Consider the following 17,442-nt stretch of genomic DNA (forward strand, 5'->3'; position numbering starts at 1 on the left):
ATGACCTCCTTACAAAGCCTGATCATGCTCCTGATGAAAAGGTGAATGCTCTCCTGAGGGATCTCCTCCCAGACCAGGATTAAAACATCAGTCAACTCCTGGACAGTCTGTGGTGTAACAAGGCGTTGGTGGATGGAGCGAGACATGAAGTCCCAGTTGTGCTCAATTGGATTCAGGTCTGGGGAATGGGTGGGCCAGTCCATAGCATCAATGCTTTCATCTTGTAGGAACTGCTGACACACTCCAGCCACATGAGTCCTAACATTGTCATGCATCAGCAGGAACCCAGGGCACAATGCAGCTGCATATGGTCTCACAACAGTTATGAGGATCTCATCCAGGTACCTAATGGCAGTAGGGAACCTCTGGATAGCACATGGAGGGCTGTGCGGCCCTCCAAAGAAATGCCTCCCCTCACCATTACAGACCCACTACCAAACTGGGCATGCTGGAGATTAGCCCTGTAGCCAATCCTAAGAGCATGCAATATGCTGTCAGGATTCAGCTCTGCCTGCTGGTTCCAGCAGTCATCACATGGCCACTCCACTCATATGCAATTTTCATACTTACGATAACGTGACAACGAGCTTCTCTTCCAGCTTCTCTCAGTTTTTCACTGAACATTGAGAAAATTTGTTAGACCAGCTCATCGGCACATAAATAGGTGTGCAAATTGCATATATGCTTACGGGTGGTTGGGAGCCAAACTGAATTCTTGCCTCCGGGTGTTGAAAAACCAAGATACTCCTCTGTTTGTGGTTATGAGATTGTTGGCACGTTCATGTGCATTTAAGGGCTGATGAACAGCAATTTCTTGAACATTGTACATACAGTATAGTCCATTACTATAGTAAAATTAAAACCATAAGGTGAATATCAGTAAACTGGCTTGTTATGGTTTTCAGGGTACTGCATTTTCGTTCAACAGTCAACTAAAATATAGAAAGAAAATCAGCAAAAAGACAATAAAAATATATTAAACATCGAGAATAAAAAAAATGTGTTTCCCATTTTCAATTATTTTGCTCGGAATAGTATGTTAGTCATAAAGGATTGTAAAAGCCAGTTCACGTACAGGAACTTCCATGAACTCTGTGTGGCTTAATAAGAATCAGATCCTATTGTGACAGGTCTACAATATTACATATGAAAAACAGTGATAAAAGGACACATGTCCATCGAGTATTTTTTAAGGATATTAAAGTAACAAAAAATGTTGACAACTTTGACTGAAGAAAATATGGAAGAGATGCTGTAAAGCAAAGCACCCCCGAGTGGCTGGTTATTATAACTGCAATATATAAAAAAATCAGGAACCTAACAGCCGATACCAGTGGCCTAGATTACGGGCAGCATGTATCAGACGGTGGCTGTATGATCTCTACCAGGTAGGTCTGACTCTGGAAAGTTGCGGTGTTTCAGAGGAAATTGTACATTACAAGCTGTTGGCGACTGAGCAGCACCGGAGACTAGTCGGTCAGGAGGATCTCTTTCAACTTCTCCCCACCGGCTCCCCTTCAGCAATAGGTCTCTTCCTGCATGCGTGTATAGGGGGAGATCTGGAACTCACTGGCAGTGGACAGGGAGAAACTGCTGCCAACCTTCCTTTAAGACTAGTCAGCCATGTGGCTCGGTCCCTTGGTCCAATCTCGCCTATGCATGGATTTTACAACAGTGTCGTGGTTACATGGTTTTCTTTCACTATTTGGCTAGCATATATCACATCAGAAAGAGCTGACTAGTATTACTCATTTTACCACTTGCATTTGCCTTATTTGTAATATACTGTTCCTATGGGTTTATTGCATTCTATTCACTTGAATACATATAATAAAGTATTGCACTTTTTATATAATTTGATAGCTCTTGTCTGTTTTTTTCTGAGTTTATGTGTATGTGCACTATATATATATATATATATATATATATATATATATATATATATATACTGCTCAAAAAAATAATGGGAACACTAAAATCCCACATCCTAGATGTCACTGAATGAAATATTCCAGTTCTGAATCTTTATTCATTACATAGTGGAATGTGTTGAGAACACTAAAACCTAAAAATGATCAACGTAAATCACAACTAATATCCCACGGAGGTCTGGAGTTGGAATGATGCTCAAAATCAAAGTGAAAAATGAAGTTACAGACTGATCCAACTTCAGTGGAAATGCCTCAAGACAAGGAAATGATGCTCAGTAGTGTGTGTGGCCTCCACGTGCCTGTATGACCTCCCTACAATGCCTGGGCATGCTCCTGATGAGATGGCGGATGGTCTCCTGAGGGACCTCCTCCCAGACGTGGACTAAAGCATCCGCCAACTCCTGGACAGTCTGTGGTGCAACGTGATGTTGGTGGATGGTCTCAGATGTGTTCGGATTCAGGTCTGGGGAACGGGCGGGCCAGTCCATAGCTTCAATGCCTTCATCTTGCAGAAACTGCTGACACACTCCAGCCACATGAGGTCTGGCATTGCCCTGCATTAGGAAGAACCCAGGGCCAACCACACCAGCATATGGTCTCACAAGGGGTCTGAGGATCTCATCTCGGTACCTAATGGCAGTCAGGCTACCTCTGGCGAGCACATGGAGGGCTGTGCGGCACTACAAAGAAATGCCACCCTACACCATTACTGACCCACTGCCAAACCAGTCATGCTGAAGGATGTTGCAGGCAGCAGATCGCTCTCCACGGCGTCTCCAGTCACATCTGTCACATGTGCTCAGTGTGAACCTGCTTTCATCTGTGAAAAGCACAGGGTGCCAGTGGCGAATTTGCCAATCCTGGTGTTCTGTGGCAAATGCCAAGCGTCCTGCACGGTGTTGGGCTGTGAGCACAACCCCATCTGTGGACATCGGGCACTCAGACCATCCTCATGGAGTCTGTTTCTAACCGTTTGTGCAGACATATGCACATTTGTGGCCTGCTGGAGGTCATTTTGCAGGGATCTGGCAGTGCTCCTCCTGTTCCTCCTTGCAAAAAGGTTGACATAGTGTACATCTCCTTGTAGCGCCTCCAGCCTCTGGACACTACGCTGACAGACACAGCAAACCTTCTTGCCACAGCTCGCATTGATGGGCCATCCTGGATGAGCTGCACTACCTGAGCCACTTGTGTGGGTTGTAGAGTCCGTCTCATGCTACCACGACTGTGAAAGCACAACCAACATTAAAAAGTTACCAAAACATCAGCCAGAAAGCATTGGTACTGATCCGTGGGTCTGTGGTCCCCACCTGCAGAACCACTCCTCTATTGAGTGTCTTGATAATTGCCAATAATTTCCAACTGTTGTCTATTCCATTTGCACAACAGCATGTGAAATTGATTGTCAAACAGTGTTGCTTCCTAAGTGGACAGTTTGATTTCACAGAAGTTTGATTTACTTGTAGTTATATTCTGTTGTTTAAGTGTTCCCTTTATTTTTTGAGCAGTGTAGATTATGAGCCCCAGTGAGGACAGTGATGATAATGCCTGTAAAGCGCTGTGGAATTAATGGCGCTATATACTGTAAGTAAAATAAAAATAAATAACACAGGGTACTTGGTGAACACTGTTTTTGATTAAAAAAGCATACAGAAATATATTTCACAGGTCATATATGGACCACAATGCCCAGACTGAACATGTGTTTTCTGACCCAAACTTACAGCATTTTGTGTGTCTATGAGGATGTCAATCTGGGCATTGCGGTTCGTAGAAGGAGCATGAAGTACACCTGTCAGAACCCTGCCAATGTTCACACGTTGAGTATTCTGTCAATAATTTACCTCAGTATTTTTAAGCCAAAACCAGGAGTGGGTGATAAATACAGAAGTGATGCACGTCAGGGGCGCAACTACAATAATTGCAGGGGCGGTAATCACACCCCGGCCCTGGAGCCTAAGGGCCCCCAAAATTCCCTTTGGCCTATATAAAAAAGACCAAAGCTATTAAAGACTTGCAATAATGGGGGGGCCCCGTTGGACCTTTTGCATTGGGTCCCATGAGCTTCAAGTTACACCACTGGTGCACGTGTTTCTATTATACTTTTCCTTTGATTGTTCCTCTCCTGATTTTTGTCTTACAGACACTGATGTAAAATACTGACCAAATACTGAACGTGTAAACGTGGCGACAGAGTTACATTTTCCTTGAATTCCCCTTAATGAAATGACATACAGACTAACGCGGGTCCTGTTTCACCCTTACATCATATATACGTGAGTTAGAGAAGTACAACATATGTCATTTCACTTAACCCAGCTGAACACTAGACACTTTTGTATGTCTGGCAATGAAACGTAGTAAATTGAAATTCCACGTGTGCAGCAGAGATGTGTAAGGAGGAACGTTCCCCAGAGAAGACCCTGAACAAAGTATATTCTATGATTTTTGAACAAATAATTGTTTCCCTTAATGCAGGGGTGAGGAACTTTTTTCTGCTGGGGGCCATTTGGATATTTATACTATCATTCTTGAGCCGTAAAAAATTATCAATTTTAAATTTATTCTGCTATATTTGGTCAAACAATTAAATTAGCACTCCCCTAATGTGATGGCTGGAGCTGCTTCTCTTTGGTGAGACGTGTGATGTTAGGTGATAGCGATGATCTTGATCTTACTATTCACAACTGCTTTTCCAGGTTTGGTCTGGAGATAACTCTTTGTGATGAATTTTGAAAAGGACTCACAGTAGTAAGTTCTAAACACAGGAGACGGTGGGGGCATCTATACAACACAGGAGGGTCTTGGGGCATATATACATCACAGGAGCAGCTGGAGGGCATATACGCATCACAGGAGGGGCTGGGACCATATACGCATCACAGGAGGGGCTGGGGGCCATATACACATCACAGGAGGGGCAGGGGGCCATATACGTTTCACACGAGATGCTGGGGGACATATATGCATCACAGGAGGGGCTGGGGGCCATATACGCATTACAGGAGGGGCTGGGGGCCATATACGCATTATAGGAGGGGCTAGGGGCCATATACACATCACAGGAGGGGCTGGGGGCCATATACGCATCACTGGAGGGTCTGGGGGCCAAATACGCATCACAAGAGGGTCTGGGGCCATATACGCATCACAGGAAAGGCTGGGGGCCATATATGCATCACAAGAGGGTCTGGGGCCATATACGCATCACAAGAGGGGCTAGGGGCCATATACGCATCACAGGATGGTCTGGGGGCATGTATGAATTACAGGAGCAGCTGGAGGGCATATATGCATCACAGGAGGGACTGAGGGCCATATACGCATCACACAAGAGTCTGGGGTACATATACGCATCACAGGAGGGTCGCCGCATGTCCATCTCCGCAGGTGTTGGTGCACGCATAGTGGACATGGGATTTCTTGAAATCCCATCCACTATGCAGTAACATCTGGACGCTGCGGGTTGAACACAGCATTTACTGATCGTGTGCACCTACCCTTAAGGGCCATGTTCATAATTTCAGTATTTGGTCAGTATTTTACCTCAGTATTTGTAAGCCAAAATCAGGCATAGGTGATAAATACAGAAGTGGTGACGTGTTTCTATCATACTTTTCCTCTGATTGTTCCACTCCTGGTTTTGGCTTACAAATACTGAGGTAAAATACTGACCAAATACTGAAAATGTGAATGTGGCCTTATACACATTTAGTTGAATAGTTCTGCAGGATCAGACTACACATGGTTTATTTGTAGTCTGTTACTATGGAGACAGTTTTTTTCATAGGAGCTGCAGACAAAACAATTTGACATTTCTAATAAATACTATTGCTAAAATTGTCTTTGTTGCCCAAAGCAACAAAGCTTAGCTTTAATTTGTAAACAGCTCTGGTAAAATAAAAGCTGATGTGAAAGATTTCTGTAGGCAACAGACATTTTTTCTTTTAGATAGCTTTGATAAAACTGTCCCTATGTCATGTTTGTATTCATGAGCTGTCAGCCATTCGGTGAAGCCAGTATGCCACATGACAACTTATGCAAGCTGTGACTAGTAGGAAAAATGAAGACTCCTGTATTTCTTCGACTGGAAATCACAGGGAGAAGGGTAATAGTGGGTGCATTGGTGCCCACTAGTTTAATTTTGGTTTGTTGGGTACTAATTACACTAGGCTTTATTTATCAAAACGGTCTCTGTTGGCCATGGCAACCAATCTGCACTCTGACTGGTTGCTATGGGCAACAAAGCTAGATTTAGATCAGTGTTTCCCAAATTCCAGTTCTCACGGACCCCAACAGGTCATGCTTTCAGGATTTCCTTAGTATTGCACAGGTGATGGAAGTATGAGTTCTCTCACTTGTGCAGCACTATGGAAATCCTGAAAACATGACCTGTTGGGGTCCGAGAGGACTGGAGTTTGGGAAATACTGATTTAGATAGATGAAAATCTGTGTGCCGAGACCAAAATTGTTTTGAGACTGAAGACATGCCCCACAGAAAAAAATAACGTGGTTGTTCTCCACTGGACAACCCTTTAATAGGCCTGGGGGACGTGAGAAACATAAAAAAATGGATTCCTCTCACACTGGCACCACTGCATCGAATTCAGTGCTAAATTCTCTGCTGGCATCGTCATCTGATGAGGGCGTCACATGATTGCTTTAGCCAATCAGTAGTCACTGTTCAGACAAAATGTGAACGATGTAGTCATTTAGGTTGATATCAGGAGAGCGTCGGGAGGAGTACTGCGGACCACAGAGGGAAGATTACATTTTCTTTTCACCTCCCTCTGCCCTAGTAAGGGGGTGTCCAGTAGCGTACAACTCCTTTAAGGTCATCTTCAGTCTCTTGAGCTTTGCTTCTTAATTTAATCGATCGATGGGAGGCTCAGCACCTAGATCATCAACTATCAAAACTATGGACATGTCAAATTTTTGTAAAAGTGCAGTTTTATAGGTGATCAGTAGGAATACTGGCCCTATGTGAGCAAGACGACCTGGTAAGATGAGGGTTTTCCAGCGAGGAGATCCAAAAATCCATTCCTGGAAAGACAAGTTATAGAGATTTGTAGTTTTAACGTGGAAAACCCATTAACAGCAACCATGACCCGCACAATCCAGCCAACTATTTACACTCATGGCAATAGTAATAGGAAGGAAGGTTATCCAAGTAGAGTCACCTCATTGTTGTAGAAGCTTTATTATGGAATATTTTCATTTTAAAGGGAACCTGTCATGTAAAAATAAAAAACACTAACACAAAACTGCAGATATTGGGTTAATAGCGTACTAAAGCTATGATAGCCCTGGGACTGGGAGGAAATTAGCTTTATTCCTCTGGCAGCCTCAGGCTTTCAGTCATAGCTCTGATGCAGTGCTGGCTGTCAGTCACTGCCGGGGGTACAGTTACAGCTGCTGCTTACTATGCACTGAAGTAGTGACTGAAGGCGCATCGGCCTACCCCTATGACTGAAAGCCCGAGGAAGGAAGAAAGTTCATTTCCTCCAGGCAGCGGGGCTCTCAGTTCGGGCGCCGGGAAGCTTCAGAACGCTATTAACTTGCAGACTAACCCCATATTTGCAGGTTATTAAGAGCATTTTTTTTTACATGACAGGTTCCCTTTAAAGAAAACACAAAGATTAAGGTCAGACACTGAAAATCTCAGCTGCAGACTATAGCTGAAGCCATGAGGTTTCATGCAGAGTAAATTAACATCAAGACTCAGAATATTACTTTCCACACTTTTGAGTCTTTGAGTTGTCAGGCATTTCTCCATGGATCTTTTCAGGTTGGACTTCCAAAATTTGACATTTAAGTGGTGTGTAGAATAATTATAGAATTTGGTATATCTAATTCAGTCAAAGACTGGAGGACCTTCTGTCATAATTGACACATTTGTGGCAGAAATTATGTTGAATTTGCTGGCCGTGCTTGACCATGCCCTCTTTCCTGCAAAGATTTTACCACTTTTCAAAAAGTTGGCGGAGCAAGCCAAAGCAGCCATAAAAACAGCAAAATATTTCTGCAACTATTTTTTTTTGCACAAAAACTGTGACATTTCAAACGGTTTTATGTGAGAGCTCAGACGAAAAAGCTTTGATGATTCGGGTCCCTAATCTTAATGTCAGCTCTGGGAGTTATTTCTTAGATATAACAATATTTTACATGTCAGTGTTTTAAAGGGAAATGCTATTCCCGTAAGTGCATGGGACATGGGATAGAGGGGGAGACTACCAGGTTGGGGATACATGGTTGTCCATCATTTAATTTTATTACACAGGGTAATAGTTTTCAGGACTCACAGAAGTCCTGCTTTCCCCATCCACACAGTCTAAGAGCTCCTCATCCTAGCTGTGTTTTACATATCAATACTAAGTCAAATCATAGAAAACATTATGACTGCCAAGCTTAGCGCTTCATCCTCTATTCCATGCCACTCTCAGATAAACTGGGTCTTCTTTACTCTTAAATGCTAACCCAGGATGGTATTTTCCAGGATGGCTTTCCTTCTCCCCATCATCTTGTTGTTAGGAGATGCAACCTTTATTTCTCCCTTAATGGTCTTTTTGTGTTTTCTAGTTTATCTTTGTTTTCTTCCTTTTCCCTGGTATGTTTGTCCTTTGTGTTATACACCTTTCTTGCTCCCTTGGTGCTGTTGTTTATCAGATGGCTGTGTGTGGCACTAGATCTACAGACTGTCACTGATAGCAGGACCGTCATTTTATAGGAACAGGAGTACGGTGTTAGTATGAACCCCTACAAAGTTTGGCATCACCATAGGAATAAGTGTTGGATTACTAAATCAGCATTATCAAAGCAATCAGTTGCAGACCACCACGACCAAAGGATACAGAAACAAACTGAGCAGTGTAAAAGTGGCTAGCCTTCCTGGATCTTCTCCAAAGTACAGTATATCCTCATGGCAAAAAAGTGCAATTTGTCTGATGGGGTTAAAAGGACAATTCTAGAAGCATTACTTCTTGAGATCTGTTAACATAACTGGTATAGTCGCCACGAGGACCCAGTGCAATTAAGTGACTATTGAAATTTCATGTCTGGGCAGGACAACTGTGGTAAAGGATAGTCACTAAGAGATCCATGGAGGCATGTAAGGCCACGCAGTGGTAGAGGTTACTCTCTAAGAGACCACTAAGGCCATAACAAGCCAAGCAGTGGCACAATCTACCTAAGAGACTCACGAAGGCATGCTAAGCCAAGCTGTCATAAATGTTACCCTCTAAGAGACCAACAGAGGCATGTTAGGCCTAGTTGTGTTACAGGATACCCTCTAAGAGAGCCATAGAGGCATGCTAGACCAAGCAGTGGTAGAGTGTAGTCTCTAAGAGACCCGTAAGGGCATAAGCCAAGCTGTGGTATAAGCTACTCGCTTCTAAGAGACCCATGAAGACATGCTAGGCCAAGCGAGCGTACAGATTACACTCGAAGAGACCCATATAGGTATGTTAGGCCTAGTTGTGGTAGAAGTTACCCTCTAAGAGACCCATGAAGACATGCTAGGCCAAGCGATTGTAAAGGCTACAGTCGAAGAGACCCATATAGGTATGTTAGGCCTAGTTGTGGTAGAGGTTACCTTCCAAGAGACCCATACAGGCATTCTAGGTCAAGCAGTGGTAGAGGTTACCCTCTATAAGATCTGTAAAGGCACAACAAGCCAACCTGTGGTAGAAGCTACCCACTAAGAGACCCTCAATGATACACTAGGCCTCTCCCCTCTGTCAATTCCTTCACTGGTATCCCAATACCCAGAGACTCCAGTACAAAACCCTAACCATGACATACAAAGCCATCCACAACCTGTCTCCTCCATACATCTGTGACCTCATCTCCCGGTACTTACCTACACGCAACCTCCGATCCTCACAAGATCTCCTTCTCTACTCCCCTCTTATCTCCTCTTCCCACAATCGCATACAAGATTTCTCTCGCACATCACCCCTACTCTGGAACTCTCTACCACAACATATCAGACACTCTCGCCTACCATCGATACCTTCAAAAAGAACCTGAAGACCCACCTCTTCCGACAAGCCTACAACCTGCAGTAACCACCGATCGACCAATCCGCTGCACGACCAGCTCTACCCTCGTCTACTGTATCATCACCCATCCCTTGTAGATTGTGAGCCCTCGCAGACAGGGTCCTCTCTCCTCCTGTACCAGTTGTGACCTGTATTGTTTAAGATTATTGTACTTGTTTTTATTATGTATACCCCTCCTCACATGTAAAGCGCCATGGAATAAATGGAGCTATAATAATAAATAATAATAATAATGTGTGGTAGTGGCTATTCTCCTAGGAAGCTTGCAAAGTCAGGCTGTGAATCAGTGAATTTTGCATTGCCGAGTTGATGGGGACTCCTGCAGAAATCGAAAGCAGATTCTTCCTTTTGGGAAAACCGTGAAATGTTGTGCCTCTGTGAAACAAAGCAACTTATTAGACAGTAGGGTCTACATTATTATTCTAAGACTCCCTTACAACCTCAGTGGATGTTTGACACCAATAAGAGAAACCAGAGACAAAGTTTAAAATATCATGCACAAATTTATTGTTGCACATGCACATATTACATATCATCACATTCCAAAGAAGAACAGTACACATACAGCAAGTGCTCCAGGATCATATACATGTCATTACAAGTCCATAGCATGAACTAATAATAATTACTATTTCCTCCGATTTTTAATTATCCATCTAAAATACACAATTATTCTTAAAATATCATATACAACATTCATTCACAGTCACAGTATGCCTTTTAAGCGGTATCAAATATAAGGTTCATGAATGCGGCAGACATCTGCTGGCTTCTAGCTGCTAGACGGTACTCCATAGTGCCGAGCCTCACAGCTTAATATACCGAAACAGAAGATGGCATGGACGTCACGACTGCAGCCCTTTACAGCTGCCTAAGTGCAATCATGTTTCATCAGGTCCACCAAATAAATAAATGATGCATGTAATCAGTGATAATCACGATAGATCCCTAGTGTGAAGGATATACTCCCTGTATGCTGTGCCCTCAGGTAATATATGAAACTATAGGCCCTGGTGCAAAATTGGAATTGGGCAAAAAATTTCTCAATTCTTTACAAATCACACAAAATAGCAATCATTGACTGATACCAATATAGAAAATGCCCCAAAATTGGCAAATAGGCCATGCTGGTGATTGTGAGTCATAAGGCAAGGAAGAGTTAACGCATAAAAAATAAATAAATAAATCCCATCCCCATAATAGAGATTTTCGAAAAATCTGATTACTAACGCGGGCTGTCGAAAGGAAGCTGATTTCCCCCCTCTAGCATTACACAGTTTACAGATAGAAAACATTTGTATTAATAATGCCCATTGTGTCCGGACTCCCAAGTTACAGTCTATTTTATAGCCCAGTGCTGCATTCATAATTCTGTTTGTTTCTGGGCTGTAATCTCCCAGAATTCATTGCTGTCTCAATGTTTTCTTTGTGTGAGATGAAATCTTTATTTTGAGTGTATTGCTATCTGTAGTAACAACATTGTCCCCTCCTCCATCCTGAATTACAGGGGTTCAGGTAAGATGTTGAGGCAAGATTGATTGAAGAATTCTGAGCGCAGCTCTGAAGACCACTCCGGATAATTACAAGTGAGGCTATGTTCAGGCTTGCATTTTGACATTCCGTTTATGTGTTCCGTGTTTAGGAAAAGGCAAATGGATTGAGTTTAAAAAAAAATTGCATAACAAATACAAGCGGAAGCAGAGGGGCCAAATTCATATAGGGTCTGATTGGGTTCAGTTTTGTGTCCGTTTTTAGAAGAAGTGGACAATGCAGAACTTTTCTTCCATTATAAAAAAAATAAATGGACACATAACAAAACCCATAGAGACCCCATAATATCAATGTGGGGCACCACTGCGTTCGCTTATATCAGTTATGCAATGGTCCAATTTTTTATATTAATTCTGTCTGTTCCAAAAAATGCAACAGATAAATGAAACGTCAAAATGCAAGTGTGAGCGTAGCCCAAGAAATGCGATAGGGTCTAAAATATGACTAATAAGAGTTTGGCCTAGTGCGATTTCACCGTCGGGCCGTGATGTACAAGGTCGGCGAAACAAAAAGAAGGGTCGCGGATGTGGTCAGGTAAGAGGAGGGAATTCAAGGCTTCCGTCCAGTGGTCACAGATTACTAACGTGGATTGGGTCTGGCAGACGGATTCACACCATCTCTAGTTGGGAATGTTTATCACTCACTGAGGTGGTATACGATTTTTTTGACGGTGCGTCCATCTCTATAAAGAAAGAAGGAGACGACATGGACTACATGCCTGAAGAACACTCTCCGAAAACTATTAATCTTAAGAGTGCGTGAAGTGGCAGACACCAGAGGCCAATAGCTTCAACTCATGACTGTGCCCATATTTACATCTTACAGCTAATAGGCATTGCACCCGTTTTCCCTTTTTATGCAGCACTCACCCTTTAACACAGGTCACACAAAAGGATATAACCAAGTAGTCACAGGACATTACAAACATGGAGGACAAGAAAACATCAAGTTGTAACCCTGTAGTGATATATGGGTGGATGGATAAAAGTTATTCAGAGAGAATTTCCATTATTAAAGGGGATGTCCACCTCTGAGGAGATAGTTATTTTTTTCTTTTACTTAAGTGCATGCATTTAGGGCAAAAAACCCAAAACATTTTTACGATTTTGTTTCATTACACATTTTGCACCTTTTGGCTTTTACAGGCTCTGGGCGCAACATTTTTAATACAACCCAATTATGTTTTTAGTTGAAAAAAAAATCTATGCATTTAAGTAAAAAAAAAAAAAGGTTTACAAAGATGGTTGGTGAATACATAAGTGATAAGGGAATGTCAGAAAAAAAACAAAACATTGGCTACTAGTACACATTGTGAATCCGCTTAGCTACCCCCTTTTCCCATTTTACAAAAATAAATAATTATTAAAAAATAAAAAGCTATCCCGCCCCCATCTAGTCACACTCCATTTATTTACTACATTACCATAGAAACAGGCCATTTATGTAGACTAAAACAAAATGGCTGCTGATGGCAGAAAAGTGCTAAGCTGCCTGTAGAGGCAAATTGTGCCACAAATGTGACTAAAATGTCAGCGTGTACCCCTTCAGCGCCACAGTCAAATCACCAGGGACCCATGGGAAAGGCTGTGGACGACAAATGGGGACGTGCAACATTCGGCGAAGGTGGCGGACGCCGGAAATTAATGCCGCCCCTTATTTTGAGGGCTACAATAGGACCGGGAATCAGACCCAAGATTTTTCTCCTGTCGAGTTAATAAAGTCTATTTAGAGGATCTTTAGTAATATCAGTCACTGGATGACAACTAATATGACTGCAAATGAATCTCCTCATGCTACAGTCTCACAGCTTTTCCTGACAGACGCCATTTTCTGCCATGTTGTGGAATACATAATTATATGCCAAGTCACATTTGTCATTCAGGAGTCTGGAACAGCTGTGTAATTGCGGCCATATTAGAGGTCATTCAGCTTTTACACAAGAATCATGAGGGAATCAAACATAAGCTGAGCATGGCCACCAATCACAGCGCAGCATTCATTTTATATTCTGCCCCTGGAAAATGATAGCTGAGCTCTGATTGGTTGCTATTGGTAACAAAGATGGTTTCCCACATCTCCCCCCATTATTCTAATGATGGCCTTTTTTGTTTTTGAAACCAGCTTTGCCAGAAAGAGATAACTAAAGTGGAACCGGCGTCAGAACCCGGTGAAATTGGGCAGTGCCGGGTCCCACGGTGCCCAGGTTTCAATTTGCAACATCCGCCATGCATTTATATTAGATATCTGCGCTGCGTGTATGGAGCGGGCTCAAGAAAGGTGGCACCCGATCGGAGAGGAATCTGATTGCAGCAGGATGACCTCATAGATCCCGCTAACAATGACAGCGGCATTAAAAAGGTTGAAAATTGGGGAACGTGTCTCTTTGGAAGTTCATTGGCCTCAACAACAACATTTTGTCCTATGGGTGGACTTTTACCCTGCGCAAAAAATTTGAAATGGCAGTATTAGGGTTTTTTGGGGGTCAGAAAGGATGAGAAAGTCCTATTGACCCAAAAATGGTAAAGATTAAAAAACAACCTACAGCTCGTACCACAAAAAAGAAGCCGTGACACAACTCTATAGACTGAAAAAGAAAAAAAAGTTATAGCTCTTAGAAGGAAAAAACGAAAGCCAAGAGGAGCCCACTGGGACTCTGCAACTAAGGCTGTGTTCACGCTTCCGTTTTTTGCTTTCCATAGGGAATTCTAGTATTTTAGATGTGAAAAATTTCACCATCAAAAATGAAACCATGATAAAACCCACATTAAGGTTTGCCCAGGCTTGTTGTCTCCGTGCACACGATTCTCCTGTGCTGGCATTGCATACTCCCAGTTACATTCCGACTAGGCTTGTCCGGCCTTCCTCAATTCACTTGTATTGAACGAGGACGTTCAAGTCTTGTTGGCATGTGACCGCATATAAGCAAATCGCATACAACGCGCAGCCGGCACTGCAACATCCTGACAGCAGACATATTGAACACTGGGAATTCACAAGGCTGCAGTCACAAAGCGACTGCAGACTTGAACCCCAAGCCCGGACAACCAACCCCTTTAATGGTGTCCATCAGAATCACTCCCAAAGTGGGCTTCTCTAAGCTCCTGTATGAAATGCAGACATGATGCTAATGTGAGCAAACCCCAAGATACGAATTAAGTTTTTTTTATCCTGTCTGGAAAAGCTGGGTGACAAATCAGGCAACATCATAATCCCGAATAATCAGACATAAATAGCGTATCCTAGCAATAATATTCAGCAACTAGTGCCCAAATACCCCCTTAGAGCACCACTCCAGCATTGTTTTTGTTTTTTTATTTCACTGCCGGAGTGGTATCAATAATGCACATTCCCAGCCCTTAGTATTATACTTACCAGCCACCGTCTTATGCTTCTCCCGTCACCGCTCCGCCATCTTGTGACCGCATCTTCTGACTCACCAGAAGTCAGAGGTACCCGTCACAAGGTCTCAGTATAAATCTATGAGACAGGTCACAACCAGCAGGAGACAAGCGGAGTGGCACAGAGAACAGAACACGGTGGCTGGTAAGTGTAATACTAGGGGCAGGGAACTTACATTAGTGATACTACTCCAGCCGGAAAATTTAAAAAAAAAACGCCGGAGAGTGCTGTAAATTGCCCCTAGAAGTGAAAGTCCACCTTTTACAATCATCATGTCATTTTCATGCTTAAAATTCTGCACCAATTTTTTTATTTTAACATATCTTTATAATGGCTGGAGCTTCATTTTTCCGATGCAGTGTTAAATCCCCCACATGGATAGAGATTTAAAAGATAACACTAGGGGGCGCATGGGAGCTCACTGAATACAGTGTTGTCAGCAAGTTCAATGTGTAACCTGTCTGCAGGAAGCTCCCTCTAGTGGTGGCTGCAGGCACACAGAATGCAATATTTTAGCTCTATACACTGTATTGGAAGCCATGTATCAAAAAACGGGGCCCTTACTGGTATATTGATATATTAAGATACAGAGTTTTGGGCCTAATTAATTAATAAAACAGAACTTTGGCTGTGTGGACTGAATCGGTTCCCAAATATTCACATTACAGAAAAGGAAGCATCATTTTAGAAACCAGTCCCTAGGGGGTATCCCTGACAGACGTGTTAATATTTATCTACTTGTGGTCGGTGGCCAGCGAGATTTAAGCCAGATGTGCATGGAAGTTCCCTGGAATATTCATGGCTCAGACATTACTAGCGAGCAGACAGTCATCGGAAGAAGTGATGGAACATTCTACAACGGGTCTCGGAATCACAAACTATTTATCATGTTGCCATCCCTTGGACTGATGTGTATGTGCCATTAGGATCAGCCTGGGTGAGGAGCCCTGAGCATTTTACATTCCTAACATTGTACTGGGTGCGCACTTGTGGTCTATACACTACTCCATACATAAGCAATAACCAAACATCATCCATTACAGCAGTCTACATTCCGCAGTTTTTTTTGTTTTTTTTCGTTAATGCAGACGAGGATAATGATAAAATTGCTGAGCAAATCAACCCAACAGCTGGTTTTAATGCCATCAAGTATTTCCACTGGGCCCACAGCATGCCCCCAATCTCATATAAGCCTATCTTCCTGCACCTGCTGCTCACACACTCCTGTGAAACAGATTCCACCTGTCTGTGCATGGCTCCCCTCATGATTTTCCATCCGTTGATCAGCAGGGTGGTGTGTCCAGATTTCAAGGGGAAGATCCTTGGGTAAAGGACGTTCTTTAACATGAGCATCTAACTGTCGGAAAAGGTCTTTGGGCTTTTTCTTGGCAAGAACCTCAACCTCTATGTTAGAAAAGAAGAATCAGTAATAGTGAAATCGTAACTTCCCATCCACTTCCGTTAAAGGGAATTTGTCAGCATTTTTGCTGCCCTACCTGAGAGCAGGATGATGTAGGTGTGGAGACCCCGATTCCAGCGATGTATCACTTACTGAGCTGCTTCGTGTTTTATCTGCTGTAGATCTACTAGGTTCTTTGAATGCTGCGCTATATAACCCCGCCCCACCACTGATTGGCAGCTTTCTGCCTATGAACAGGGTACACAGAAATCTACCAGAGAGGTAGCGGCGGGGTTATGTAGAGCTCATAAATTTGGAAGACTACATGGCAGCAGGTTTACTAGTCCTCTAAGTGATAATCTCCTGCCGATAAAAACTGTGATCAAAACTACAGCAAGCAGCCCAGTAAGTGAAACATCGCTGGAATCAGGGTCTCTACATCATGCTGCTCTCAGATTAAGTGGCAAAAACCTGGTGACAGATTCTTTTTAAGCTGTAGATATTTTGACCAAGCCAATAACTACATCACACATAAAAAAAAAAAAAAACATGGGCAAAACAATTGGACAAGATAAGTTTATACAATAGTGTGTTCTCCAGGCCAACAAAAGAACTTGGTCATAATGAGCTCTATGTGGAAAATCCAACAAACAAAACCACACACATCACATCAAATAAGCCCAAATCTGCTGATTTTGGCAACCACATAAGGTGTATGGGAAGTTTGGGGTTGGTGGGGGATTTAGGATCGGAAATATGCATATACAATGCCCAATCCCAGAAAAATAAGTACCGTATTTTCCGGCATATAAGACGACTGGGCGTATAAGACGACCCCCCAACTTTTCCAGTTAAAATATGAAATCTTCTTAAAAGTCGGGGGTCTTCTTATATGCCGTATGTCGTCTTATAGGGCCGGTGACTAATGTGCCTTTTGGGGTGGAGAGTGGTCCCGATGACGAAGGGAGGGGGCGACTCACAGGAAAGTGTGAGTGGAGTAGTAGCCCCCTATTACCTCATTGAGGCAGCGTGGGGGTCTCTGTGCTGGGGAGCGGCGGCTCCTCATTGCGGCAGCATAGTGTTTCTGTGCTGGGAGCGGCAG

The 17,442-nt window shown here is 43.0% G+C and overlaps 1 protein-coding gene across 1 annotated transcript in view; it reads right to left on the reverse strand.

Annotated features, from left to right (window-relative positions):
- Window positions 1–10,474: 10,474 nt before the first annotated feature.
- Window positions 10,475–17,442, reverse strand: part of ELMOD3 (ELMO domain containing 3) — a 40,864-nt gene continuing 33,896 nt past the window's right edge. Inside the window, exon 13 of the mRNA XM_077262786.1 lies at window positions 10,475–16,345. Within this exon, the coding sequence (XP_077118901.1) occupies window positions 16,125–16,345 (221 nt within the window). The 3' untranslated portion in view covers window positions 10,475–16,124. The remainder of the gene's footprint in view (window positions 16,346–17,442) is intronic.

This window comes from Ranitomeya variabilis, chromosome 5 (genome assembly GCF_051348905.1).
Source record: "Ranitomeya variabilis isolate aRanVar5 chromosome 5, aRanVar5.hap1, whole genome shotgun sequence".
In the NCBI taxonomy this organism is placed as follows: domain Eukaryota; kingdom Metazoa; phylum Chordata; class Amphibia; order Anura; family Dendrobatidae; genus Ranitomeya; species Ranitomeya variabilis.